Raw genomic sequence first — 27,493 nt, 5'->3', positions numbered from 1 at the left:
AGCTTCACAAAATGGCAGCCTCCAGTCCTCCAAAATCATGGGAAGAACAAAGACAATTGGTTTGTCTGGTTCCACTGTCCTTGATTCGTTCAAATTCACTGATTTGTAGACTGCAGTTCTTTCTGGACAGAAAATGTACTTTGATAATAAATCTACTTTGAACTTTGAACTCATGTTCTCGGTATTATCCATTTATTATTTATTCATTATTTCTATTATAATATCAAGGATATATATACTGAAAGGACCTAGAAAAAGGCCAATGATATTCCACCCACCCTGCTCACAGGCTGGTTGTCCCACTCCAATGAGGGAGGAGGCTACACAGCACCGATGCCAGGACCATCATGCTCAAAAAGTTACTTTCGCCAAGCAGTAGGGCTGATCGTCATCTCCACCCACGAACCCACCACTGCTACTTTATCATTTCCTGTGAGTCACCTTATGTACAGACATTCCTGTGCCTAGCATCACCTTATGTACATACAATCAAAGTGTATAAACAAATCTGCAGATTCTGAAGATAATATATTTTATAATATTTTATTCCTTTTCTTCGTGTGTTTTTTTGTGCTGCATCAGATCTAGAGTAACAATTATTTCATTCACCTTTACACTTGTGTACTGGAATTGACATTGAACAATCATGAATCTTATAGTTTTTTGTATTTGCACAGTTCGTTTTCTTTTGCAGGTTGGTTTTTGTCAATCTTAGTTTGTGTGTAATTTTTCATTGGCTCTATTATATTTCTTTGTTCCACTGAGAATGCCCACAAAAAAAAAGAATCTCAGGGCCTATATACACAGAGATTCTGCAGATGCGGAAATCTAGAGCAACCACACACAAAATGGTGGAGGTACTCAGCAGGTCAGGTAGCATCTATGGAAAGTCGGCATTTCAGGCCAAGACCCTTCTTCAGGGCTGGAAAGGAAAGAGGAGACGTCTGTGTATTTCCATACCCTGTCAGTTTTTACCAGTCACAATCCATTTATCAATTGTGGGCATGCTGTTATGTGCTGGCGCTGGAAAGTGTCGCGACACTTGTGGGCTGCCTCCGGCACACCTTTGGTTGTGTTGGTTGTTAACACAAAATGATGCATTTCACTGTGTGGGTTACAGCTGGTGCTACCACGCCGCCCACTAACAGCCAGCACCTGAATTCCAGCTTGACGTGGTGTGGAACAGGAGGGCAGGTCAGGCCTGGTACTACATCCTTAAAAAGTACAACAGAAGTCCACTTTCGCTGATGTTTATTTCGCTCTTAAAAAATTGTACAAAAAATAAAATACGACTGTCTTTTCAAAGTCTGAAGAGATCCCAACTCCCATTTCCAAAAATATTACCTTGTATACAGTTTTACTCAATGTGTAAAAACGTTCAAGTTTCTCGAGTCGTTTAAATAGCCTGGATTGCAGTTTATACAGTCACTTTGTAAAATCTCGAGATGCCTTTCTAACTTAATATATAGACAAAAGGAGACAGGTTTTATATTAAAAAATAAAAATACACACTACCGCAAAAACCCTCAACCCAAAGAAAGCATAATGGCAGTAAACATGCCTTACGTAAAATTTAATATTGCACATTATAGACATTGTTTTTACAATTATATACGCTATTCTCTATTTCAATTAGTGTCAAATTCTACTAAGGGCGATATTGGTTCCCTTGCTACATAGACAGACACAGATAGTCTGTATAACCTGTTGAGCATTAGGTCTATCAATCTTAATTGCATATGTATTTGACTAACAAGCAATCAGATGATGTAGAAGCTCTCATAATTAACAAAACACATTGCTTTCCAAATGAAGAAGCGACTGGAGTGACATTTACTTTCTCATTCACAAGCTTGTTCTCTGAGGTATCGATGAATGCATCCACTACGGAAAAACGTGTGTGTGATTGGAACAGATAATCACAGGACAAAACTGATGGCAAGTGCCATGGAGCTGAAAATAAGGGGTTACCGGGCATGACTGCATCCAATGCCCATACCAATTCAATCGCCTTTAGCTAAAATCTTGTCCATCATCATAGTGTTTATTCTGTAGTTGCTGGAATGATTAATGCAACAGTATCTAAAGATGTAATATTGGAAAATTATGGAGTAAAGAGACACGGCAGTTCAGCTTCATTGATTCTGTTAACTGTACACAGTTTGTTCACTTTATGAGAGCGAAGCCCTTTTTCGATTGTCATTAACAGTTATTCAGCAGTCAGGCTGATGCCAGCACACTGGCCAAACTCCGATCCAACCCTGTGAAGTACATATCATTCGAAGTCCTTGTTAAATTTCAGTCAGAGTGATCTTGAAGCTCTCACCCAGACTTTCGATATTGAGAATGAAGGTATCTTCGTTGGAGTAGTGTTCTATGATGTTGTCATCCATGTTTACCAAAATTCTAGTTTAACAAAGGAAAAGGGGTTATCCTTAGAATATTCTTACCTCATGATCAGTTACAGCCTTCCAGAACAAAACATAGAAAATACAGCACAGTACAGGGCCTTCAGCCAATGATGTTATGCTGAGCTTTTAAATGACTCTGAGATCAGTCTACCCCTTCCCTCCCACATGACCCTCTACTTTATCACCCATGTGCTCATTTAAGAGTTCCTTAAATGCCTCTAGTGTATCTGTCTCTACCACCACCCGTGCCAAGGAGTTCCACACCCCCACCACTCTGTGTACAAAACCTGCCTCCGACAACCCCCGAACTCTTTCCTCCAATTACCTTAAAATTATGCCCATGGTATTTCCCATTTTGTTTAAAGAATATTAGACTTTAGGATATAGAAGTAGAATGAGGTCACTTGACTCATTGAGCATGCCCCACCATTTGATCATAGCTGATTAACTATACCTCTCCACCCCAGTAACCTTTGACACCCCAAGAATCTATCATACTCCATTTCAAATATACCCAACGACTTGGCCTCCAAGCCGTCTGTGGCAATGAATTTCACATATTCAGCACCCTCTAAGCTAAAGAATTTCCTCCTCATCTCTGCTCTAAAGGGCCGACCTTGTATTCTGAGGCTATGCCTTCTGATCCTAGACTCACTCTATCTAGACCAGGACTTCCCAACCTTTTGTGTGCCAGGGACCAATACCATTAAACAAGGTGTCCCTGGACGACAGGATGGGAATTCCTGATCTAGACCTTTCAATATTTTTGCTGCACCTTCGCCTGAGGGACAGTACACAATTTTGTTGCCACACTCATGTTTTAACTAAATTCCATTGCAATGTTCCTAATATAGGTGTCAACTAATCATGGTTAATACAACATAGAACATTATTGTGCAATACAAACCCTTTGGCCCATGATGTGGTACTGACCTTTCAATCTATTCTAAGATCAATCTAACCCTTCCCCTCTAACATACTCCTCCATTTTTCTATCATCCATTTGCCTATACAGCGGCTTCTGCAGCTGTACAGGGCCCTGGTGAGACCACACCTGGAGTACTGTGTGCAGTTTTGGTCTCCAAATTTGAGGAAGGACATTCTTGCTATTGAGGGAGTGCAGCGTAGGTCCACAAGGTTAATTCCTGGGATGGCGGGACTGTCATATGTCAAAAGATTGGAGCGACTGGGCTTGTATACTCTGGAATTTAGAAAGCTGAGAGGGGATCTTATTGAAACATATAAGATTATTAAGGGATTGGACACGCTGGAGGCAGGAAGCATGTTCCCGCTGATGGGTGAGTCCAGAACCAGAGGCCACAGTTTAAGAATAAGGGGTAGGCCATCTAGAATGGAGTTGAGGAAAAACTTTTTCACCCAGAGAGTGGTGAATATATGGAATGCTCTGCCCCAGAAGGCTGTGGAGGCCAAGTCTCTGGATGCTTTCAAGAAAGAGATGGATAGAGCTCTTAAAGATAGCGGAATCAAAGGTTATGGGGATAAGGCAGGAAATGGACACTGATTGTGAATGATCAACCATGATCACAGTGAATGGCGGTGCTGGCTCGAAGGGCCGAATGGCCTACTCTTGCACCTATTGTCTATTGTCTATATAAGGGGTTCTTAAATGCTTCTAATGCATCTGCCTCTACCACCACCGCTGGCAGCTCATTTCACGCACCCACCACTCCTGGTGTAAAAAACCTACCTCTCACATCTCCCCTATACTTTCCTCCAATCGCCTTAAAATTATGCTCTCTCATATTAGCCATTTCCTCCCTGAGCAGGAGTCTCTAGCTATCTACTCAATCCACGCCTCACATCATCTTGTACACCTCTATCCAAGTCTCTTCTCATCGTCCTTCTTTCCAAAGAGACAAGCCTTAGCTGAGTCAACCTATTCTCATAATGCATGCTCAGCTATCCAGGCAGCATCCTTGTAAATCTCCTCTGCGTCCTTGCTAAAGCTTCCACATCCTTTCTTTAATGAGACAACCAAAACTGAACACAATGTTCCACAATGTTGAGCAGGATGAGAGGGCTGGAGATGTTGGCACCAAATTTTTGTAGTTTCTGTCGCAGTAGATCATTCTTTCCCAACACTGTTTTAACACAGACTGACAATGCACACAAGGAACCTTCATCCTGGTTTCCAGTTGAAAAATACCAGTTCCTCAAACCAGTAAATTATTGTGGTGGACCAGCAAGGTGATGAGTTAAGAAAATGCCCGAATCTAAAAAGTTGTAATTCACCAAAAACCTGCAAGATCCCTCCAGTTTGCCAACTTGTTCCTTACCCTTTTTTGCTTTTCTTGTAAATTTTTCCAATTTTTTCTGCTGGAAAGCCATACTTGTCAGATAACTGTTGGCATAAAGAGAGAAAAAAAAGGTAGAATTTGCATTCTTGAAGAAAGCCCAGCAGCGTCTCTACTTTCTGTGAAGGCTGAGAAAAGTCCATCTCCCACCCCCCATCCTCACCACATTCTACAGAGGTTGTATCGAGAGCATCCTGAGCAGCTGCATCACTGCCTGGTTCAGAAATTGCACCATCTCGGATCGCAAGACCCTGCAGCGGATAGTGAGGTCAGCTGAGAAGATCATCGGGGTCTCTCTTCCCACCATTACAGACATTTACACCACACGCTGCATCCGCAAAGCAAACAGCATTGTGAAGGACCCCACGCACCCCTCATACAAACTCTTCTCCCTCCTGCCATCTGGCAAAAGACACCGAAGCATTTGGGCTGTCACGACCAGACTATGTAACAATTTCTTCCCCCAAGTCATCAGACTCTTCAATACCCAGAGCCTGGACTAACACCAACCTACTACCCTCTACTGTGCCTATTGTCTTGTTTATTATTTATTGTAATGCCTGCACTGTTTTGTGCACTTTATGCAGTCCTGGGTAGGTCTGTAGTCTAGTGTAGTTTTGTGTTGTTTTTACATAGTTCAGTGTAGTTTTTGTATTGTTTCATGTAGCACCATGGTCCTGAAAAACGTTGTCTCGTTTTTACTGTGTACTGTACCAGCAGTTATGGTCGAAATGACAATAAAAAGTGACTTGACTTGACTTGATCAGTTCTTTGAGTTCATAAGTTAAAGGGCTCCAAGATAGCACTTTGAAAAGAACAAAGAATAGAAATTCCTCTGCACTGATATGCTTCCCTAACTCACATTTATATTTGCATTTTTGATTTACTGTGGATCTTGATCAGAGTTGAGATTGAGAAATGCCAAGGACTGAATAGAATTAAAATGGAAACTCATGTGCAGTTATTCCATTGGACAATGTTTAACATATAGCCATCTTTCACCTCCATTCACTTGTTCAGACCCTTTGTCAGTTCAGGAGCAGATGGATGGATATGTGGACTGCAGCCTTCTAACAGGAGTTTTATACATACACTGGGGTTAGTTTTAAATACGGGGTGTGGAGGGAAGTGGGTGGTAGGCAGTGGTAATAGAAAGACGGGAAAGAAATGCTTGAACCCCAAGTAGACACTACAGCCAAATGTTTCCTTGGCAGCCGAGGCTCACTTAGATTGAAAGTTCCTGAACTCCTTCCTGCCCAACATCCAGGAAGGGTCACACCAGGAAGGCGTGAGGAGGGGCTATGGCTGGCGATAGTTGGAAACAAGCACGTGAGTGTGATTCAGGAACAAGTATGAGTTTTCAGAGTCCAGCTACTTGGTGACTACAGTGCCACCTTGTGTCTTTTTCTCCTCACTTTATGAGTGGTTAATTTAAGTATTGTTCACAGCCTTTGTCACTGAAACACTGCTCAAATGAAAGCATATGGTCAGGTGGACATGGAGTGACCTCAGACCAGTAAAGTCTGATTATAATCCCTCCCACCACTGGAGGGAGTCACATAAATATTTTCTTTCATGTTGATTCTCCTAGTGAGGATGGTGTAATTCATGCTGGCAGAAGACTACTTGTTGCTTGGCTTACCACCCTGTGCTTAGAACTTGGGTACCTCTAAAGCTTCAAGATTACAATACAGTATCGTCACACTCACTGCATCCATCAGCCCTTTGATGGTTGGAGACTTCAACATTAATGCATCAAACACTTCATCAGACTCCTTCCGTACGTACAGCAGGACTAGAGGAACAAACATTTCAACAATGAGAATATATTTATAGATTTACCGCAATGTCACAGTGGAAAAAAAAACACACATCACACAACCGCTGCTGGGTTTTGATTCCATCACTGTTTTGATTAATAACAGTGGTAATGTTATGATATCATGCTCCCACAGGGGAGGCCAGCTAGGTAAGGCACCTACCTATCAACAGTTCCCAGGTGTGTACTCATCATTTAATGCTGAAGCAAAAACTGGTTTAAACAGCTGCTGTAACTACAAATCTATTCTGCTGGCAAATAAAACAAAGCTCCTAAATTTGTAAAATATTATTTCAATGACAGCTTAACCTCAATTTAGTCAGGACCTGTCAAACCACTAGAGGGAACAAAGCACGGCATTTCAAAACAAAATTAATATGGGCTTAGTTACTTTATAAACTCAGGAAATCCTGCAGATGCGGGAATCCAGGATAATATATACAAGCTTGTTTATAATCAACTTTCCAAATGAAAATGATCTTCCTATTCAAGGTTTTTTTAATTGTTTCCTGAAGAAGACAGTGTTCTTTCAGCTTGATTAATTCTCACTGGCGTATTGGAGCCCAAGTTTCATGATTAAACATTTTGAATTTAGTATCAAGTTTAAAAAAGACAAGAGACTGCAAGCACACCCACCAATTACTTACAGCTTGGAATGAAGCTTAATTCTCAAAATTGTCTTCATAAGACATAATTCTAAAAGGATCCTGCATCAATAATTAGCTGCTATTATCTCAATGGTCTTTTGAGCATGGTATGTGAGATAGGTGATTTGAAGATTTAAAAACATTATTCAGAGATTCAGCACAGTAACCACCCCCCCCCCACCCGGGCCAAACGGGCCCACACCACCCAAATACACCCATCGGACCAGTTAGTCTACTAACAGGTACGTCATTGGAATGTGGGGGGAAGCTGGAGCAATGCGGAGGAAACCCATGCAGTCACGGGGAGAATGCAGTCACTCCTCACAGGCAGATCCAGAACTGAACCTGGGTCGCTGGTGCTGTAGTAGCATTACGCTAGCTGCAATGCCACTGTCCAAGATATGCCATACATCTGCAGCAATTGGTACCGAACCAAACTGGTAAAAGTCATTTACCACCAATTCTCATGTTGCAGCATTGGAGCTCAGTACCAAAATCAGAAGAGTGCTCCATGCTGACTGGCAGACTTATCCAAAAGGCACAAATTCTGTGTATTATATTTCAATGAAAATCCCTCTGGCCATCTCCTTACAATAAAGAATTTCTGAACAGCTTCATTAATGGGATGTTACAGACTACATCAACTCACTGATGAAGGGGAGGTTCTCCCTTTCCGAATAAAGGTGGGGGAAGGTAGCGCAGCATAAAGTTTATCAATGCCAGCGGCCCAGGTTCAATTCCTGCCACTATCTGTCAGGATTCTGTACAATCTCCCCGCATGCGTTTCCTCCTGGGGCTCTGGTTTCCTCCCACAGCCCAAATATGTGCAGGTTACTGGGTTAATTGGTCACATAGGTGTTATTGGACAACATGTAACCATGTTGTATCTCTAACTAAAATGAAAACATTGAAGTGAATTCAAACTCCAAGCATGTGTCATTATAGAACTGATTTTTTCCCCTCATATCTTCCTGAATAGTTATGTTACTTCCCCTCCAAAGTGTTAAATTTCCAAAATAATAAAAAATTATCCCTACTACTCTCCATAATACTTTGTAAAAGCCTGAATAGAAAACGGATGCATTTACTAAAACAAATTACCGTTTGATAACTGCATTGTTGAGTAAGTGTTTGAAATGACTCATTTTATGAACACGTCTGTAGTCTCTCTCTTTTAAAACACTCTTGATTATAGCGTAAATACACCACTTAATCGAGTTTTGACAAATTTGAGTAGAGATCATTCTGGAAGACATCAGCTGAAAATGAACAGAATCTGTATTTGGTATGGCAGAATTTACCAGCGAGTTCAAACTCTGAGAGACCCACCCAAAATTGAGCCAATACTCAGGTTATTGAAGGAGGCAACAGAAGAGATTCCTGTAGCCTTGACCAGTATCTTCACGTCCCCTCTAGGCACAGGCGAGGTCCTGGAGGATGAGTGAGTTGTACCTCTATTTAAAAAGGGAACAAGGGAAACTTCTGGGAATTATAGACCAGTGAGTCCAGGGAAATTGCTGGAGAAAATTCTTAGGGGTAGGATATATGAACATTTGGAAACCCATGGCCTAATTAAAGAGAGGCAGCATAGCTTTGTATGGGGCAGGTTGTGCCTTACCAACTTGATTGAGTTTTTTTTGATAAGGTGACGAGAGAGATTGATGAAGGCCGGGCAGTGGAAGTTGTCTACATGGATTTTAGGAAGGCGTTTGACAAAGTCCCTCATGGGAGGTTAATCCAGAAGATTAAGATGCATGGGGTTCGCAGCTAATTGGCCGTTTGGATTTGGAACTGGCTTGCGCATAGAAGACAGAGGGTAACACAGACAAAATGCTGGGGGAGCTCAGCAGTCCAGGCAGCACCTATGGGAAAGAGCAAACGTTGATGTTTTGGGCCGAGATCCTTCATCAGGACCATTTGGGTGGCCTCCGACCTGATGACATGAACATCAATTTCTCGAACTTCCAGTAATGCCCCTCCCCTTCACCATTCCCCATTTCAGTTTTCCTCTCTCACCTTATCTTCTTACCTGACCATCACTTCCCTCTGGTGCTCCTCCCCCTTCCCTTTCTTCCATGGCCTTCTGTCCTCTCCTAACAGATTCCCCTTCTCCAGCCCTTTATCTTTCACCAGTTGACTACCCAGCTCTTTACTGCACCCCTCCTCCTCTCGGTTTCACCTATCACCTACTACAACTACTACTATGTTGAGTCAGGCCTAGGGAGCTGGCGTCGGGCACGATGACGGACTCTCCATTTCTCCCTCTCCCTCATCAGTGTGTTCAGTTCATCTACATTAACCACGCCGCTGTCTTCTAGGAGCATGTTGACCGTAGTCTTGGGAGGGTTCATCCTCCTTTGCTTGGGCTCCCATATGATGACTAGGCTGGCAGGCAGCTCAGGGTGGCGTAGACAGTGCCCCGCTAGTTGCAGTCTTCTCGCCTCGATTTTAGTGGTGAGCATTGGTAGGTTGTTATAGTGCTCGACGTTTGTCATGTGCTGTTGCCAACTCATGTCAAGAGCCATCCGGAGCATTCGTGTATAGCAACCATCTAGAGACTTTCTGACCAGATGGAGGAAGCACAGCAGCTACTGACAAAAGTGGAAATTGAGTGCAATAAAGTTGGACTTCACCTAAACGCTAAAAAGACAGAGTACATGGCATTTAACTGCGACGATGGTACTCTCAAGACGTAAAGAATGATACCATTAAGAAAGTCTTTGACTACATGTACCTTGGGTCAAGAATGATGAGTTTGGAGAAGGACATAAAGATACAGAAGGCGCTGGCATGGAGGGCTATGAACGACATGAAGGAAATCTGGAAGTCGAACCTGACCAGAGGGCTTAAAAAGAGGATTTTCATAGCAGTCATAGAGTCCATTCTCACGTATGGATGTAAGACGTGGACACTCACCAAGACTATGCGAAAGTCTCTAGATGGTTGTTGGTTGATTATACCTATCACCTACTGCCTTGAATTTCTTCCTCCCCTTCCTCCACTTTCTTACTCTGACTCCTCATCATTTTTCTCCAGTCCTGATGATGGGTCTCAGTACGAAACGTCAGCTGCTTACTCTTTTCCATAGATGCTGACTGGCCTGCTGAACTCCTCTAGCAGTTTGTGTGTGTTTCTTGGATTTCCAGCATCTGCAGATTTTCTTTTGTTTGTGAAGACAGAGAGTAATGGTTGAAGGGGCTTATTTGAGCTGGAGGTCTGTAATTAGTGGTGTTGCAAAAGAACCTGTGCTGGGACCTCTGCTGTTTGTGATGTCTATGAATGACCTAGATGAAAATGTAGATGGGTGGGTTAGTGAGTTTGTGAATGATACCACGATTGATGTAGTCGTGGATAGTGTGGCAGACTGGCAAAGAATACAGCGCGATATAGATCAATTGCAGATATGGGCAGAGAAATGGCAGATGGAGTTTAGCCCAGATAAACGTGAGGTGTAGCACTTTGGTAGGGCAAATGCAAGGAGACAGTGCACTGTTAAGGGCAAGATCCTTAACAATGTTGCTGAGTAGAGAGATCTTTAGGTCCCAGTTCATAGCTCCTTGATAGTGACTACACAGGTCGATAAGGTGGTTAAGAAGCTTATGGAATGCTTGCTTTTATGAGTCGAGGCATTGAGTTCAAAAGTCAAGAGGTTCTGTTGCAACTTTATAAAACTCTGGTTAGGCCACATCTGGAGTATTGGGTAGAGTTCTGGTCGCCCCACTATAGGAAGGATGTTGAGGCTTTGAAGAGCACGCAGAAGAGATTTACCAGGATGCTGCCTGGTTTAGAGAGCATGTAGCATGAACTATCATGAGAGGCTGGATAAACTTGGGTTTGTTTTCTCTGTAGTGGCAGAGGCTAAGGGGAGATCTGATAGAGGTTTATAAGATTATGACAGGCATAGATCGAGTAGACAGAGAATATCTGTTTCCCAGGGTTGAAATATCTAATATCTGAGGGTATGCATTGAAGGTGAGAGGGGGTAGGTTCAAAGAGGATATGAGGAGTAAGTTTTTTCACTCAGAGAGTGGTGGATGCCTGGTATGGTGTAGAGGCAAATACATTAGTGGCTTTTAAAAGATGTTTGGTGGATGGTCATCTGAGGAGGGATTAGTGTTTGGGGGTTTTTGATTTGCTTTTTAGCTGGTTTGGCACAACACTGTGAGAGGAAGGGCCTGTTCCTGTGCTGTATTCTTCCATGTTCCAAGGCCTTTGCCAACTGGTGATGTCAGCTGGGTTACTGGTATTCAAGGGTTGCTGTGAATGATGGGAAAACCCCACAAAAGTTCAATAAAAAGTTTCTGTTTCTCAAGTAGTCATGAATAAAACTCAGTATAAGTTAGTTTGAATTCAATTGATGTAGATTGTCTCTGTAGAAGGATCCATTGCATTTTACCAACTTAATTCCAGGTACAGTTCAGAAACATATTCAGGCTTATTATCACTGATACATATCATTAAATTTGATGTTTTGCAGCAGCGGTACTGTGTAATATGTAAAATATACTATAAATAAATATATATAAATATGCAGTTCAGGGTGCTACAAAATTGTACTTTTCTTACAGAGACATCTCTGCCAATGACAGAAGGAGCATCTAACACAAGATCCACACAACACTGGTTAAATATCAAAGAGGATACTGCAGGAGATTACGAAATTACCTTTTTTATGCACTTCCTCTTTAATCTGTTTGGTGGCTGTTGGGGGGTATTCATCTTCTAGTGATCGGAGCATCCTTTTCACAAGGACACTGTGCAGAAGAAACTTAGTTAGAATCTCAAGCCAAAAAGGGAACATTTATTTCTATTTATAAGACCATAAGATATAGGAGCAGAATTAGGCCATTTGGCCGATCAAGTCTGCATTACAGATCATCGTGTCTTGCACAGAACGGCTGCTTCATTATAAGGAGGATATGGGAACTTTAGAGAGGGCACAGAGGATTCTGCCTGAATTAGAGAGCATGTCTTATGAAGATAGGTTGAGTGAGCTAGGGCCTTTTTCTTTAGAGCGAAGGAGGATGCTGGGTGGAGATACGTCTCTACCACAGGAGGTGTAAGGGGCTCCTTGTCTCCGCTAGCCTGCAGGTCACCCATGGGCAAGGTGTAGCACCTGCTTAGCCCCCCTCGATCAGGGTCACGTGAAGCCATGGGAACATGTGGTAGATGGTCATTTGAGCAGCTGGTGCATTATTACAAGTCCTAGTTAAGTGACCACTTATGTCAGGCAGATAATCTCTGAAGAGTGTTGATAATGGCTGGGTTCACCCGTCTTGTAAAGATACTGTCCAGAAGATGACAATGCCAAACCAGTCTGTAGAAAAAATTTGCCAAGGACAACCATGGTCTCAGACCATGATTGCCCACACCATACAACACAGCACATAACGATGATGATGGAGGAGCATGAGGGGTGTGATAGAAATGGCCAAGATAATAACATATTGAGGGGATAGCCAGACAGTTTTTCCCAGTTTGGAAATAGTTAATAAAAGGGGGCATAATTTTAAGGTTATTGGAGGAAAGTATAATGGGGATATCAGAGCAATGTTCCTATTAAGGTGTGTGCATGTGCTACAAGTGCACAAAGGAATTTAAACTGTGCACAAAAGGTTGTCACCCTCTAACTTGCTGACTTGTTAAGTATATTTCATGATCATACACAATCATGTTTCCTTTTTCAGTTTCTGTTGTGGACGGTGCTGACAACATGGAGTTTGTGATTGTTTGTCTGCAGATTTTAGAACCAGCTTATTTATACTGTTTTTATTGAAGAAATTATTGATTCACTGTGTCGAATTCCAAAGAAGCAAAGGGCATGAAGTGCAGAAGAACTGCTAGTTCATTTAAAACGGAATGACTTCATAAAGCAACAGAAACTCCTACATCAAAAGCTCATGAAGTCAGGAATGTGCATCTACAAGAAATATTCATGTACAATACAGAAACTGGTGTTACCTGCGTGTATTGTCACCATGCAAAAGTTGCTGGAGAATTTGTAAGTGGGAAGAAGTGGAGTGATATTTGGAAAGTTACTTTTTTAAAGTGTCATTTAGCAAGCAAATCGCATATGGATGGTGTGAAAAAGCTCCAGCAAGAAAATCCTTCATTACCCGCTACAGGCCTGTTTTGTGAGAGTGCAGATGAACAAGAGCAAAAACGATTAAACCCAGAGGACATCAAAGTTCTCATTGACTGTGTTTTGCTAGCTGCTAAGATTAATACCTCTATATATAAAATTCAGTGCGCACATGTTGTTGTCACTGGGCAAAAAATTTCACAACACAAGATTTTTGCACATACTGGGCGTTACAAATTAGAGGGAATATTGTATCAGAGGTAAGCATTTTTTTTACACAGAGAGGTGGATGCATTGAACACACTGTGAGGAAGAGGTAGATACATTAGGGATATTTAAGAAACTCTTAGAAAGGCATGTGGATGATAGAAAAATGGAAGGATATGTAGTAAGAAAGGGTTAGATAGATCTTAGATCTTAGGTTATAAGGTCTACTTGATGGCCTTAAGGTTTATTTAAAGATCCAGACAGCATCCTGGCTAATCTCCTGTGCACCTTCTCTAAAGCTTCCACATCATTCCTATAATAAAGTGACCAGAACTGAACATAATATTCCATATGGTCTAGCCAGGGTTTATAGAGCTGCATCTCAAAGACCCACTTCGTGGGTCTTGAACTCAATACCCCGACTAATGAAGGCCAATACACCAAATGAGTTCTTAACAACCCTATCAACTTAGTTTGAGAGATCTGTGGATGCAGATATCTGTTACTACATACTGCTAAGATAGTCATGGCCCTTGAACCCTGAAGATGCAACACTGAGCCCCCTTGCAATAATCCAGCCAAGAATATACTGTTCAGCACTATCACCCTCCTCCCAGACCAAAAACAAAAACAAAAAAAAACAGAATTCTTACCCTTCCCTCTCCATGTCGTCTGTGCTGACACTATACATCTATAAAACCAAATGGCAGGTTGTCAGATATTGATCACAATCAATTAAGAGGAACATTCGTACATTTTAGTCCAAAATATACACATTTGTGGCTTTTGCATTTTAAATCATGGAGATGAATTAAAGATTATCTTTATTTATCACATGCAAGGTTAGCTTTCTAACATCAAATCATTGAAATGTACAGCGAAATGCATCATTTGCGTCAAATCAAATCAGCGAGGACCGTGCTGGGCAGCCTGCAAGTGCACCAACATAGCATGCCCACAATTCATGAACCCTAACTGTACGTCTTTGAAAAATGGGAGGAACTCGGAGCACCCAGAAGAAACTCACGCAGTCACTGGGAGAATGTACAAGCTCTTTACAGACAGCAGGAGGATTTGAACCCCAATCTTACAGCTGGTGCTGTAAAGTGTTGGGTTAAACGCCACGCTACCGTGCCATATGTACCACTGACAACAGCTCAGATAGGGAAAGGTACACGAAGACCCAAAAAATGCAAACCATTTTTGAAACCTCGGCATTCATTATTTCTAATTCTGTCTTTGTCTGTGATTATGATCTATTTGAGGGGATCATTTCTGCAAACTGTTCTCTCACCTGGAAGAACACACACAGAATGCTGAAGGATCTCTGCAGGTCACGCAGCATCTATAGAGGGGTATGAACAGTTGATGTTTCAGCCAAGACCCTTCAACATGATTCATGGGTCTTGATAATGGGTCTCGGCCCGAAATGTTGGTAGTTTATTCTCCTGCTTTGACGCTGCCTCAGCTGCTGGGCGCCTCCAGTACTGTGTGTGTGTGTCCTCCAGATTTCCAGTACCTGCAGAACCCTTTGAGTATTATACTGACCAATTTCTGAGAGAACTAATCATAAAGCATTACAGCACATAAACCGGCCCTTCATCCCATCTAGTTCATGCTGAACACTTAACTCAAGCTTTGATACCCTGGCACAGTAGGCAGAGCTGATGTCTCACAGCTTTATGAACAGGTTTAATCCTGACCTCAGGTGTCTGTGTGGAGGTTGCACGTTCTTCCCATGAATACTTGGGTTTCCCTGAGATGCAATGTCTTCCTCCCACATCCCAAGTTGGGAAGTTAATTGGCAACTAGTGTGGGCAAGTGGCAAAGCAATTGATAGGCATGTCGTAAGAGAGAAGCTGCTTGGCTGCAAGGAAATAAGCTTTCTCTAACTTCTAGTAATTCTCTTCCTTCCCCTTCTCTCCTTTTCCATTCCCCATCCTGGCTTCCCTCTTACCCCTTCTCCTCACCTGCCTATCACCTCCCTCTGATGCCCCTCATCTTTCCCTCTCCCATGGTTCACTCTTCTCTCCTATCAGTTCCCTGCTTCAGCAGTTCACCTCATCCACCCATCACCTTCTTATTCTGGCTTCTTCCTCATTCCTTTCCAGTCCTGATGAAGGGTCCCAGCCTGAAGTGTTGACTGCTTATTCCCCTTGGTTGATGCTGCCTGACCTGCTGAGTTCTTTCAGCATTTTATGTGCGTGGCTCTGAATTTCCAGCATTTGCAGAACCTCCTGTGTTAAAGAAATAAGAGGTATTCCTTACCTCTTTTTAAGGAAATATAAATATATAAATAAGAGACATGACTTACAAGCTAGGAGATTGCAAGAGCTGAATGAGAAGCTGGTATGAACTCAATGGGCTGAATTGACTCCTTCCCCACTACTGAACCATTAACGTTTTCACACTCCCCTCTGGGGGTGCTGCCACTTTCTCATACACTTAACGAGAACTCTCACAGTTATTCTATTATTGTCACTTGAGCATTTCTTTTTGCACCATTTCAGACTGCACAAAATCTTTGCACCATTTTGCAGTTTTGTGCTCATCCCTGTATTTAAACTTACTTTGACCTCGATTTAGCACATGCACTGTTTACTCTGAGAGCTTCATGTAAATAATTCTTTGCACCCTGATGTAACTGATAATAAACTAATCTATTCATTGTCATGGCACAGTAGCATAGCTGTTAGCGCAATCGATTTACAGTGCCAAAGATCACTGATGGGGATTCTATTCCCGCGGCTGTACGTAAGGAGTTTGTATGTTCACCCCTGACCGGCAGCTGCTTCCTCCGGGTGCTCCGCTTTCCTTCCACGTTCTAATGAGTTAGTGAGACTTGGGCAACTATATCGGTACCAGAAGCGTGGCTGCACCCTAGACAGTGCTGGTCGTTAAGGCACCACGACACGTTTCACTGCTTTGATGTGCATGTGACAAACAAAGCTGATCTTTAATCTTTGTGAATCTGTCTTACATTACAAGCCGGTCATCTACACCCCAAACAGACAAGGGAAAGCCAAGTGGTAATGGAAACATACAAAGCCAAGGTGTAAATATTAATGTTGCTCTACTGACTGAAGGGCTCTTGCTGGGACATGGCAGGAGCAGCGTTCGTACCTGTCCACTCCTCTGGAGGTTCCCAAAGTGGATATCTGGAATAAAGAGGACTGGCTGAGCATCCAGGTCGGTCACCGTTTTGAAGGAAGTCGCGTCACCTCGCTTCTGCATGGCTGCAGTGTTCAGTTTGGCTTCTGAACCTGAAAACCAGGGAAGGTATGCATTACCTAATATCTGACAGTAAGTCCACTCAGGAGGAAATACTTCCCTTTCAAATCAATACTTATATAATTGTGAGTTTACTGAAACTGCTTACTGGGATTTACTTGATTTGAGGCCCCTGAACCTTTTCCTTTCTTTCGGTTCTGTTTCCGTTCTTCATCCCGGATTTTCCTTTCAGCTCCCTTCGGATAAGAACAGGAATAAAAATAAAAATAATATTCTAGGTTACAGCAGTCGTACTATCAGATTTACAAGCGAAATCTACATGGAAATCAAGAGGCTAGTAAAACCAATGAAAGTTCATGTAGTTCTGTCAATAACTGGTCACCTGAAATACGAGAATGCAGGGAAAACAGAACGTGTAAAAGGGATTAAGGGACACGTATACCTCCTCACTGTTGAGCACACCTACAAAGAGCGCTGCCACAGGAAAGCAGCATCCATTATCGAGGACCCCCACCACCCAGACTCTCTTCTTACTGCCGTCATTGGGCAGGAGGTACAGGTCCTTAGGTGCCACACTACCAAGTTCAGGGACAGTTATTACCCCTCAACCATCAGGCTCCTGAACCAGTGTGGATAACTTCACTCACCTCAACCTACAGACTCACTTTCAAGGATTCTACAACTCGCATTCTCAATGCTATTTACTTATTTATTTTTATTTGCTCAGTCTGTTTTCTTTTACACATTGGCTCTTTGTCAGTCTTTGTGTGTACTTTTTCATAAATTTTGTTGCATTTCTATGTTTTCCTGTAAATACCTACAACAAAATAAAATCTCAAGGCTGTGTACTTCGATAATAAATCTATTTTGCACTTTGAACTGCGGTGTGGTGGTGTGACAGTGGACAAATCAACCCAAGGGCATTTACTACAACTCCCACAATGAAAAGTTGTCAATGGATTTGATCACCTGTGGAATAGAAACAGTAAAGGAAAACCATAAGAACTGCCATTCTAGCTTTCCTTCAATAACCTCTGCCAGGTATAGAACGTGTTGTGCAGCCTGAGACCCCAGAGGTTATGGGAATGAGAACGAAAATCAAAATCAGAAATCAGGTTTATCATTGCTGACAGATGTCATGAAACTTCTTGCAATGTGGCAAAATTACAGTGTAAGACATAAATAGTAAAATAATTAAATTAGTACAAAAAGAGAGCAAAAATAGTGAGGTAGTCTTTGTGGGTTCATTGACCATTCGGAAATATAATGGCAGAGGGGAAGAAGCTGTTCCTGTAACAATGAATGGATGTCTTCACGTCCCTGTACCTCCTCTCTGATGGCAGTAATGAGGAGAGGACACATCATGGGTGGTGGTGATCCTTGATGATGGATGCTGCCTTCTTGAGGCATCGCCCTTTAAAGATGCCTCGATGCTGAAGATGCTGGCGGCATGGTAGAGCTGACAGTCTACAACGCTCTGCAGCATTGTCTGATCCTGTACAGTGGCCCCTCCATACCAGAGGGTGATGCAACCAGTCAGAATGCCCTCCACTATACACCAGTACAGATTTGCTAAAGTCTTTCGTGACATACCAAATCTCCTAATGAAACATGGGGTTGCTGTAATTTTGTTGGTAGCGTTGTATGGTGGAGGAGGGTCAGTAGAGGATCTCTGCTTTGGATATATAAGGAGAAAGCAGGGATGTATATTTCAGTGAACAACTCAGTGATGACCTAGATCTTGGCTTCCAAGTGCACTGTACATATGAGCAGACATTGTCTACATACAGCAGGCTGATAACTGTTGGGGTGATTTTGTACCTGGAGTGGAGCTGAGATACTGTCAGCAGCATTTTATTAGGCACACCTGTATACCTGCTTGTTAATGCAAATATCTAATCAGCCAATTACGTGGCAGCAGCTCAATGCATAAAAGCATGCAGACATGGTCAAGAGGTTCAGCTGTTTTTCAGATCAAACTTCAGAAAGGGGAAGAAATGTGATCTAAGTGACTAGGATGACGGCATGATTGTTGGTGCAAGGTGGGGTGGTTTGAGGATCTCAAAAACTGGGATTTTCATGTACAACAGTCTCAGAGTTTAACAGAGAATGGTGCGAAAAGCAAAAAAAGCATCCAGTAAACGGCAGTTCCATTGGTGAAAACGTCTTTTTAATGAGAGAGGTCAAAGGAAAATGGTCAGATTGGTTCAAGCTGACAGGAAGGTGACAATAACTCAAATAACCATGTGTAACAACAGTGGTGTGCAGAAGAGCATCTCTGAACGCACAACACTTTGAATCTTGAAGTGGATGGGCTACGGCCACAGAAGATCACAACTATACAGGCAGTGGTCACTTAATTAGGTACAGGAGGTACAGTTCTGTGCAAAAGTATTAGGCACATATATGTAGCTTTGGTGCCTAAGACGCTTACACAGTACTGTATTTGTCAACGTGGATCGAACAGTGAGTTTGTAAATCTGGCGATGTTGGGAATGGAGAGGGTGGAGTGCCTCAGGAGGTGTGTGGGACAGGTGGCAGAGAGAGAATGCCAGGGCTTGGGGGTGGCATGGGTGTTGACTCATTCAGCCCTGAAACAGCAGGCAAAGTCATTTGATTCCAATCAATTGGTTTATCGATCATTACAGAATGTCTCTCTGGTGCTTCCCTCTCCCTTCCCTTTTCCCAACCATGATTCCACTCTCCCTGCCCCTTTCCCACTTTCAACTCACAACAGAGGCAGATATTCACCAGCAACTTTGATATATGTTGCAGATATCAGAATCAGGTTTATCATCACTCACATATAGAGTCATAGAGAAGAACAGCACAGAAACAGGCCCTTTGGCCCACTTAGTCCATGCTGAAACCATTTAAACTGCCTAATTCCATCAACCTGCACTGGGACCATAGCCCTCCATATCCCTAACAGACATGTGCACATCAAAACTTCTCTCAAAGGTTGAAATCAAGCTTGCATGAACCACTTGCACTGGCAGCTAGTTCCACACTCACAACCCTCTGAGTGAAGAAGTTTCCCTTCATGTTCCTCTTAAATTTCTCACCCTTAACCCATGACCTCTGGTTGTAGTCCCACAGTGGAAAAAGCCTTCTTGCACTGACCCTGTCTATACCCCTCGTAATTGTGTATACCTCTATCAAATCTCCCCTCAATCTGCTACATTCTAAGGAATACAGTCCTAACTTATTCAATCTTTCCTTATAACTCAGGTCCTCCAGACCTGGCAACATCCTTGTAAATTTACTCTGCTCTCTTTCAACCTTGTTTGAGTATCATGATTTTTTTTTTGTGGCAGCAGTACAAAGCAATACATAAATTACTACTGTACTGTGCAAATAGCTTAGGTTATATATATATAAATGCCTAAGACTTTTGCACAGTACTGTACCCCAATAAAGTGGTCACTGGGTGTCTGTTAAGCAGTTTCTCACCTGGCCCTACCAACTATCTGTACTCCAGCTGGGAATGGATTGGAAATGAGGAGCTGCACTGCAGGGAGCAAGATAGAGTAAAGTGTTTTGGCTATACACATCCTGCCTGACTCCCATCCACACAAAGATCAGCTCTGTTCTGAACCTTCTGGGTCATATCAGTGCTTGCGTATCATCATGAAACAAACATAAGCCGTCAGAATGACAATACGCACACAATGCCTTGGGTGCAGACTCTATCCCTGTTCAAATTCCAAAAATTGGCAGCTGCAAATTCACAGGCCTATCCCTCACTTGGGAAGAGGGGAAAATGCTGAGGGACCCTCAACAGGTGTCCGTGATCAAGGCCACCTTCAGCTAAACATAATTATGGAGTCTACAGAGAGATCTCCCCACGGTCAGTCCGAGGGAAGACATCACTCTACTGCCTCCTTCCAGGGGCAGATGGGCTGCTCCCCAAACTGACCGTGGACACTGTCTACCTAAATGTAGACATGGATAACCCTTCTCCGAGAATTGTCACCTTGTCGTGATGGAGAGGCTTGTGAGCTCTGAGATCTCAAGAGTGATGCTGTCTGGAGTTCAGCCATCTGGCACCCAGCTCCTGGTGGGGTCATTTATGGCAGCGAGGACGAGGGGGAGGTTCTACACAAAGAGCGATCCCACCAGGATCTCAATGGCAGAAGATGACGAACGTCACAATGGCAGTGAAGATGAAGGAAGGCTGCAGCCCAATTCCACTGAATCCAGACCCCGACCTGTCAAGGACTGTGGGTGGCTACCTGCACATCAGCCTCCCCATGTTAAACAAAGTCATGCACAGGAATTCTCCATTGAGGAAATCCACCCTAACATTCCAGATTAAGTCTAGTGGTGATCAGCAAATGGCAAAGGGGAGAGCATTGTGAAGTCTGGCAGAACATGTGAATCCTGGATCAGCCTCTACAGCCACCTGAAGACGCACCAAGAGTTAACCCTTTAGAAGAAAATCAAACTCGAATAGAGTGATCGTACTGCTGCTCGACATGGATGAAGTAATCTTCCAGCGACCGCCAATTCCTAAAGAAATTCTGACAACACTAGACACGACTTTCAACTTCAACCTCAGAGTGGTTTCTCATGTCATCAATGAAGGAAGACTGGAAAATACTTCTCAACCTTGGCTGGCTGCTGAAACTGTATTCCTAAGCAACACTCTTTCCTCCAACCCTCTCTCTTCACCACCCCTCCCACCGCCCTCCCCAACTCCCCACCCCTACACTGACAGCTGACCAAAATCATGGCTGGATTAACTTATTGGACAGAAAAACACACGATAGCACGACGACTAGCACATCACTTTGTAGTGCTAGCTGTAGGTTCAGAGTCCAATTCCCATTGCTGTAAGGAGTTTGTACATTCTCCTTGTTAACACGTGGGTTTCCTCTGGGTGCTCTGGTTTCCTCTCACGTTGCAAAGATGTCGGGGTTAGGGTTAAGGAGTCATGGCCATGCTATTTTGGTGCCAGAAATATGACGACATTGAGGGCTGTCCCCAGCACATCCGCACTGATTTGTTTTGATTTGATGCAAATGATGCATTTCACTGTATATTTCGAAGTACCAAGTTAATCTTTAAGAAGGTACTTAGGCTATTTCTGTACTAACTGAGCCAAAATCCCACCTCAGTGTTTAACATCAGGAGAAGTCATATGCAAGTAAGATAGAAACAAAATAGACCCAGATAATAACTTTCATGATATTGCCGAGCCTAAAAATAATGCCCATTAACTGTCAGGGATTTCTGGGAGAGTTTTCTTCGTCAACACACATTATGAAGAGCTCATAGTACGGAAATGAGGAAAATTTAGAGCATCAACTAACACAGGAGAATTAGGCACTTTGACATGTGTAATTCTGGAAAATAACAATAGGTGGAGCCAACACATTGTTTCATCATAAATGGGAGACTGGCTCAGAAACACACCTCATACATTAACCTTTTCATTCCTGGGATCATTCATGTGAACCTCCTCTGGACCCTCTCCAATGTTAGCACACCCTTTCTTAGATAAGGGGCCTAAATCTGCTCACAATACCTCAGGTGCAGTCCGACCAAAGCCTTACAAAGCTTGCTTTTACATTTTGGTCCTCTCAAAATGGATGCTAAAATGCACTTGCCTTCCTCACCACATGCAAGTTAACCTTCAGGGAATCCTGCAGAAGGACTCCCAATCCCCTTTGCACCTTGGAAAGGCAAGGCTAACGGAAGGCTGCTATTTCCGTAGAAAGCAACACTGAAATGAAAATTGCCATTTGAGGATGAATGGGCAGGACTATTCTGGATTGGGTGTTGGGCAATAAACCAGAATTGATTAGAGAACTTAAAGTAAAAGGACCCTTAGAGGAAAGTGGTTATAATATGATTGAATTCACCCTGAAATTTGAGAAGGAGGAGCTAAAGTCGGATGTACAGTATTACAGTGGAATACAGCAACATATGAGAGAGGAGTTGGCCAGAATTGATTGGATAAGAACACTGGCAGAGATGATGGCAGAGCATCAATGGCTGGAATTTCTGGAAGCAATTCGGAAAGCACAGGATATATATATCCCAAAGAGGAAGAAGTATTCAAAAGGAAGGATGACATAACCGTGGCTAACAAGAGAAGTCAAAGTCAACATAAAAACCAAAGAGAGGGGTATAATAGAGAAAAAAAATTGTGGGAAGTTAGAGGATTGGGAAGCTTTTATAAACCAACTAAACCAATCAAAAGGTAACTAAAAAGTCATTAAGGTAAAGATAGAATATGAAAATTAGCTAGCCAATAATATTAATGAGGATACCAAAAATTTCTTCAGTTATATGAAGTGTAAAAGAGAGGTGAGAGTGGATATTGGACTGCTGGAAAACAATGCCCAAAAAGTAGTAATGGGGGTCAAGGAAATGGCAAACTGGATAAGTATTTTGCATCAGTCTTTACTGTGGAAGGCACTAATGGTATGGTGGCTGTTCCAGGTGTCAGGGGTCATGAAATGTGTGAAGTTACCATTACTAGAGAGAACATTCTTGGGAAACGGAAAGGTCTGAAGGTAGATAAGTCACCTGGACCAGATGGTGTACACCCCAGAGTTCTGAAAGAGGTGGCTAAAGTGATCATGAAGGCATTAGTAATAGATTCTAGAATGGTTTCAAAGACTGGAAACTTGCAAATGTCACTTCACTCTTCAAGAAGGGAGAGAGGCAGAAGAAAAGAAACTATAGGCCAGTTAGTTTGGCCTCAGTGGCTGGGAAGATATTGGAGTCGATTATTAACGATGAGGTCTCTGGTACTTGGAAGCACATGATAAAATAAATGGTTGTCGGCATGGTTTCCCCAAGGGAAATTCTTGTCTGACAAATCTGTTGGAATTCTTTGAAGAAGTAAGAAGCAGGATAGACAGAGGACGCTGCGTACTTGAATTTTCAGAAGGCCTTTGACAAGGTGCCACACGAGGCTGCTTAACAAGCCTCAGGCCCACAGTATTGCAGGAAAGATTCTAGCATGGATAAAGCAGTGGCTGATTGGCAGGAGGCAAAGAGTGGGAATAAAGGGAGCCTTTTCTGGTTGGCTGCCAGTAAGTAGTGGTGTTCCATAGGGGTCTGTGTTGGGACCAGTTCTTTTTACGTTATATGACAATGATTTGGTTAATGGAATTGATGGTTTTGTTGCAAGATTTGCAGATGATATGAAGATAGGTGTAGGGGCAGGCTGTTTTGAGGAAGTAGGGAGGCTACAGAAGAACTTAGACAGATTAGGAGAATGGGCAAAGAAATGGCAGATGGAATACAGTGTCGGGAAGTGTATGGTCATGCACTTTCGTAGAAGAAATGAAAGGGTTGACTATTTTCTAAATGGAGAGAAAATACAAAAACTTGAGGCACAAAAGGACTTGGGAGTCCTATAGGTTAATTTCCAGGTTGAGTCTGTGGTGAGGAAGGCAAATGCAATGTGATCAATTATTTCAAGAGGACTACAATGTAAAAGCAGGGATGTAATGTTGAGACTTTAGAAAACACTAATGAGGCCTCACTTGGAGTATTCTGAGCAGGTTTGTGTCCCTTATCTTAGAAAGGATGTGCTGAAACTGGAGAGGATTCAAAGGAGGTTCACGAAAATGATTCCTGGATTGAACAGCTTGTCATATGAAGAGCGTTTAATAGCTCTGGATCTGTACTCACTAGAATTGAGAGGAATGAGTGGTGACCTCATTGAAATCTATCCAATGGTGAAAGGCCTTGATAGAGTGGGTGTGAAGAGGCTGTTTCCTATGATGGGAGAGTCTAAGACCAGAGGACACAGTCTCAGAATAGAGGAGCGTCCTTTTAGAATGAAGATGAGGAGGAATCTCTTTAGATAGAGAGCGGTGAATCTCTCTCTGGCTATCCATCCCATAGGATGATGATGGTTCTTTTCAGTCAGTTAGTGGGGAGGATACCCCACTCCTCAGGAAGGAACAGTGTGTGCGTGAATGGATTTTAGGTGAGTGAGGTCCAGACCCACCCTCTCGACATCCCCTCCCAGATCCAGCAGCATGGTGGGGTCCAAGACGGCTGGGGGAAGTTCTGTTGCAGTGAATGGCCAGACCAAGCTTCAACGCAAGGGATGCCCTTTCCGCGCTTCACGGCACGTGTTTGCTAGATGGCCGTTGACCCTACGAGAGGGTTCATCTGCCCTTTGACAGGTCTTGTTTTTCGTCCTGCAGGGTGTCTAGCCACCCTCCTCACCAGGCAAGCCTGGTGGGGGAGCCAGTTTAGTCGCCGACCACTCGACCATGCGACAGGTAGCACTGGGTTACATGGTACCAGTAGCACTCAGACAAGTGACCTAGTGAATCTATGGAATTCCTTGCCACAGGCAGCTGTAGAGGTCAAGTACGTATGTATATTCAGAGCAGAGGTTGACAGATTCTTGATTGGTCAGGGCAAGGATTGATACAGGGAGAAGGCGGGAGATTGGTACTGAGAGGAAAGTTGGATTAGCCATGATGAAGAGGCGGATCAGTTGGCCAAATGGCTTAACCCTGCTTCTATATCTTATGGTCTTATGACCATTTCTAGAGCTAGGTTTTGGGATTTGGTTTAACACTGCTTTACTCTCTTGATATCCAGGCATTAGCCTGGAGTGCTGCTGCAAGCAGAAGGGGTTATGCCACTGCGCGGAGATCTTGACTCATCTGCTTTATGTAGACTTTCATTCCTGTTGTTGGTATTGAGTTCCTTGTTAGAAATGTCAAATAAATGATGTGATATATTGGCAAAAAAATACCTTAAAAGATAATAAACATGTTGTTCACAAACAAAGCTTTGGAAACTTGATAAGTTTAAGAAACACAAAAGTAATCCCTGCTCCTTCCAACACGCATTGTTCACCACACCTTGTCACAGAAGACTTTGATCTGGCAATAGGCACGATGAATGGGCTTGTTGCTACGATTGTTGTAACTGTAGGTGTCGATCTGTATCATAAGGGGAAGTCCTTTCACCCCCTTCTGTGAGGAGAAATCCGTGCTCAGGCAGTTCACGGTGATGAATATCTAGGGGAGGAATTAAAACCGTGAACATTAATCATCAGTGAAGGGTGAATGTTGACAAAACAGTAACATCAATGTATGCAATAGCATCCTAGGCAATGAACACCACCCATTACAGATTAGAAATCAGAAGCACAAAATGATCGCTGCTTGTTTAGTAAATAGTACTGTGAGATTTTATGTTCCATGATGAGGACTCAGTACAGATGTGAGCCAAGATGTCACCATAATGTCACAAGGAAAGGCGTTTCTTTCTGCCGCCTCTCTAAATCCCCCTTTGGGGCTCTCATTTTCCTGTTCCACTAAAGGTGATTTCTCTTAGTGTCAATAGACAATAGACAATAGGTGCAGGAGTAGGCCATTTGGCCCTTCGAGCCAGCGCCGCCATTCACTGATCATGGCTGATTATCCACAATCAGTATCCAGTTCCTGCCTTATCCCCATAACCTTTGATTCCACTATCTTTAAGAGCTCTACCCATCTCTTTCTTGAAAACATCCAGAGACTTGGCCTCCACTGCCTTCTGGGGCAGAGCATTCCACATATCCACCACTCTCTGGGTGAAAAAGTTTTTCCTCAACTCCATTCTAAATGGCCTACCTCTTATTCTTAAACTGTGGCCTCTGGTTCTGGACTCACCCATCAGCAGGAACATGCTTCCTGCCTCCAGCGTGTCCAATCCCTTAATAATCTTATGTTTCAATCAGATCCCCTCTCATCCTTCTAACTTCCAGTGTATACGAGCCCAGTCGCTCCAGTCTTTCAACATATGACAGTCCTGCCATCCCAGAACCTTGTGAACCTATGCTGCACTTCCTCAATAGCAAGAATGTCCTTCCTCAAATTTGGAGACCAAAACTGCACACAATACTCCAGGTGTGGTCTTACCAGGGCCCTGTACAGATGCAGAAAGACCTCTTTGCTCCTATACTCAGTTCCCCTTGTTATGAAGGCCAGCATGCCATTAGCTTTCTTCACTGCCTGCTGTATCTGAATGCTTGCTTTCAGTGACTGATGTACAAGAACACCTAGATCTCGTTGTACTTCCCCTTTTCCTAATTTGACTCCATTTAGATAATAATCTGCCTTCCTGTTTTTACTACCGAAGTGGATAACCTCACATTTATCCACATTAAACTGCATCTGCCATGCATCCGCCCACTCACCTGCCTGTCCAAGTCACCCTGCATTCTCATAACATCCTCCTCACATTTCACACTGCCACCCAGTTTTGTGTCATCTGCAAATTTGCTAATGTTACTTTTAATCCCTTCATCTAAATCATTAATGTATATAGTGAACAGCTGCGTTCCCAGCACTGAACTGTGCGGTACCCCACTGGTCACTGCCTGCCATTCCGAAAGGAACCCATTAATCGCTACTCTTTGTTTCCTGCCAGCCAGCCAATTTTCAATCCATGTCAGTACTCTGCCCCCAATACCATGTGCCCTAATTTTGCCCACTAATCTCCTATGTGGGACTTTATCAAAGGCTTTCTGAAAGTCCAGGTACTCTACATCCACTGGCTCTCCCTTGTCCATTTTCATAGTTACATCCTCAAAAAATTCCAGAAGATTAGTCAAGCACGATTTCCCCTTCGTAAATCCATGCTGACTCGGACCTATCCTGTTACTGCTATCCAAATGTGTCGTAATTTCATCTTTTATAATTGACTCCAGCATCTTTCCCACCACTGACGTCAGGCTAACTGGTCTATAATTCACTGATTTCTCTCTCCCTCCTTTCTTGAAAAGTGGGACAACATTAGCTACCCTC

At 43.0% G+C, this 27,493-nt stretch overlaps 1 protein-coding gene across 4 annotated transcripts in view; it reads right to left on the bottom strand.

The window, feature by feature from the left end:
• Positions 1–560: 560 nt before the first annotated feature.
• LOC134350328 (grainyhead-like protein 2 homolog) overlaps positions 561–27,493 on the bottom strand; it is a 172,962-nt gene continuing 146,029 nt past the window's right edge. For all 4 annotated transcript variants that reach the window (XM_063055387.1, XM_063055394.1, XM_063055403.1 and 1 more), the window contains 8 exons: positions 25,562–25,720; positions 16,861–16,948; positions 16,605–16,744; positions 14,135–14,172; positions 11,858–11,946; positions 6,436–6,521; positions 4,709–4,773; positions 561–2,406 (listed from right to left, as the gene is read on the bottom strand). In XM_063055387.1, coding sequence (XP_062911457.1) covers positions 2,292–2,406; positions 4,709–4,773; positions 6,436–6,521; positions 11,858–11,946; positions 14,135–14,172; positions 16,605–16,744; positions 16,861–16,948; positions 25,562–25,720 — 780 coding nt within the window. In that variant the 3' untranslated portion in view covers positions 561–2,291. The remainder of the gene's footprint in view (positions 2,407–4,708; positions 4,774–6,435; positions 6,522–11,857; positions 11,947–14,134; positions 14,173–16,604; positions 16,745–16,860; positions 16,949–25,561; positions 25,721–27,493) is intronic.

This window comes from Mobula hypostoma, chromosome 1, assembly GCF_963921235.1.
Source record: "Mobula hypostoma chromosome 1, sMobHyp1.1, whole genome shotgun sequence".
Taxonomy (NCBI): Eukaryota; Metazoa; Chordata; class Chondrichthyes; order Myliobatiformes; family Myliobatidae; genus Mobula; species Mobula hypostoma.
The sequence above is the reverse complement of the archived record's forward strand: the minus strand, read 5'-3'. Positions and strand labels throughout refer to the sequence as shown.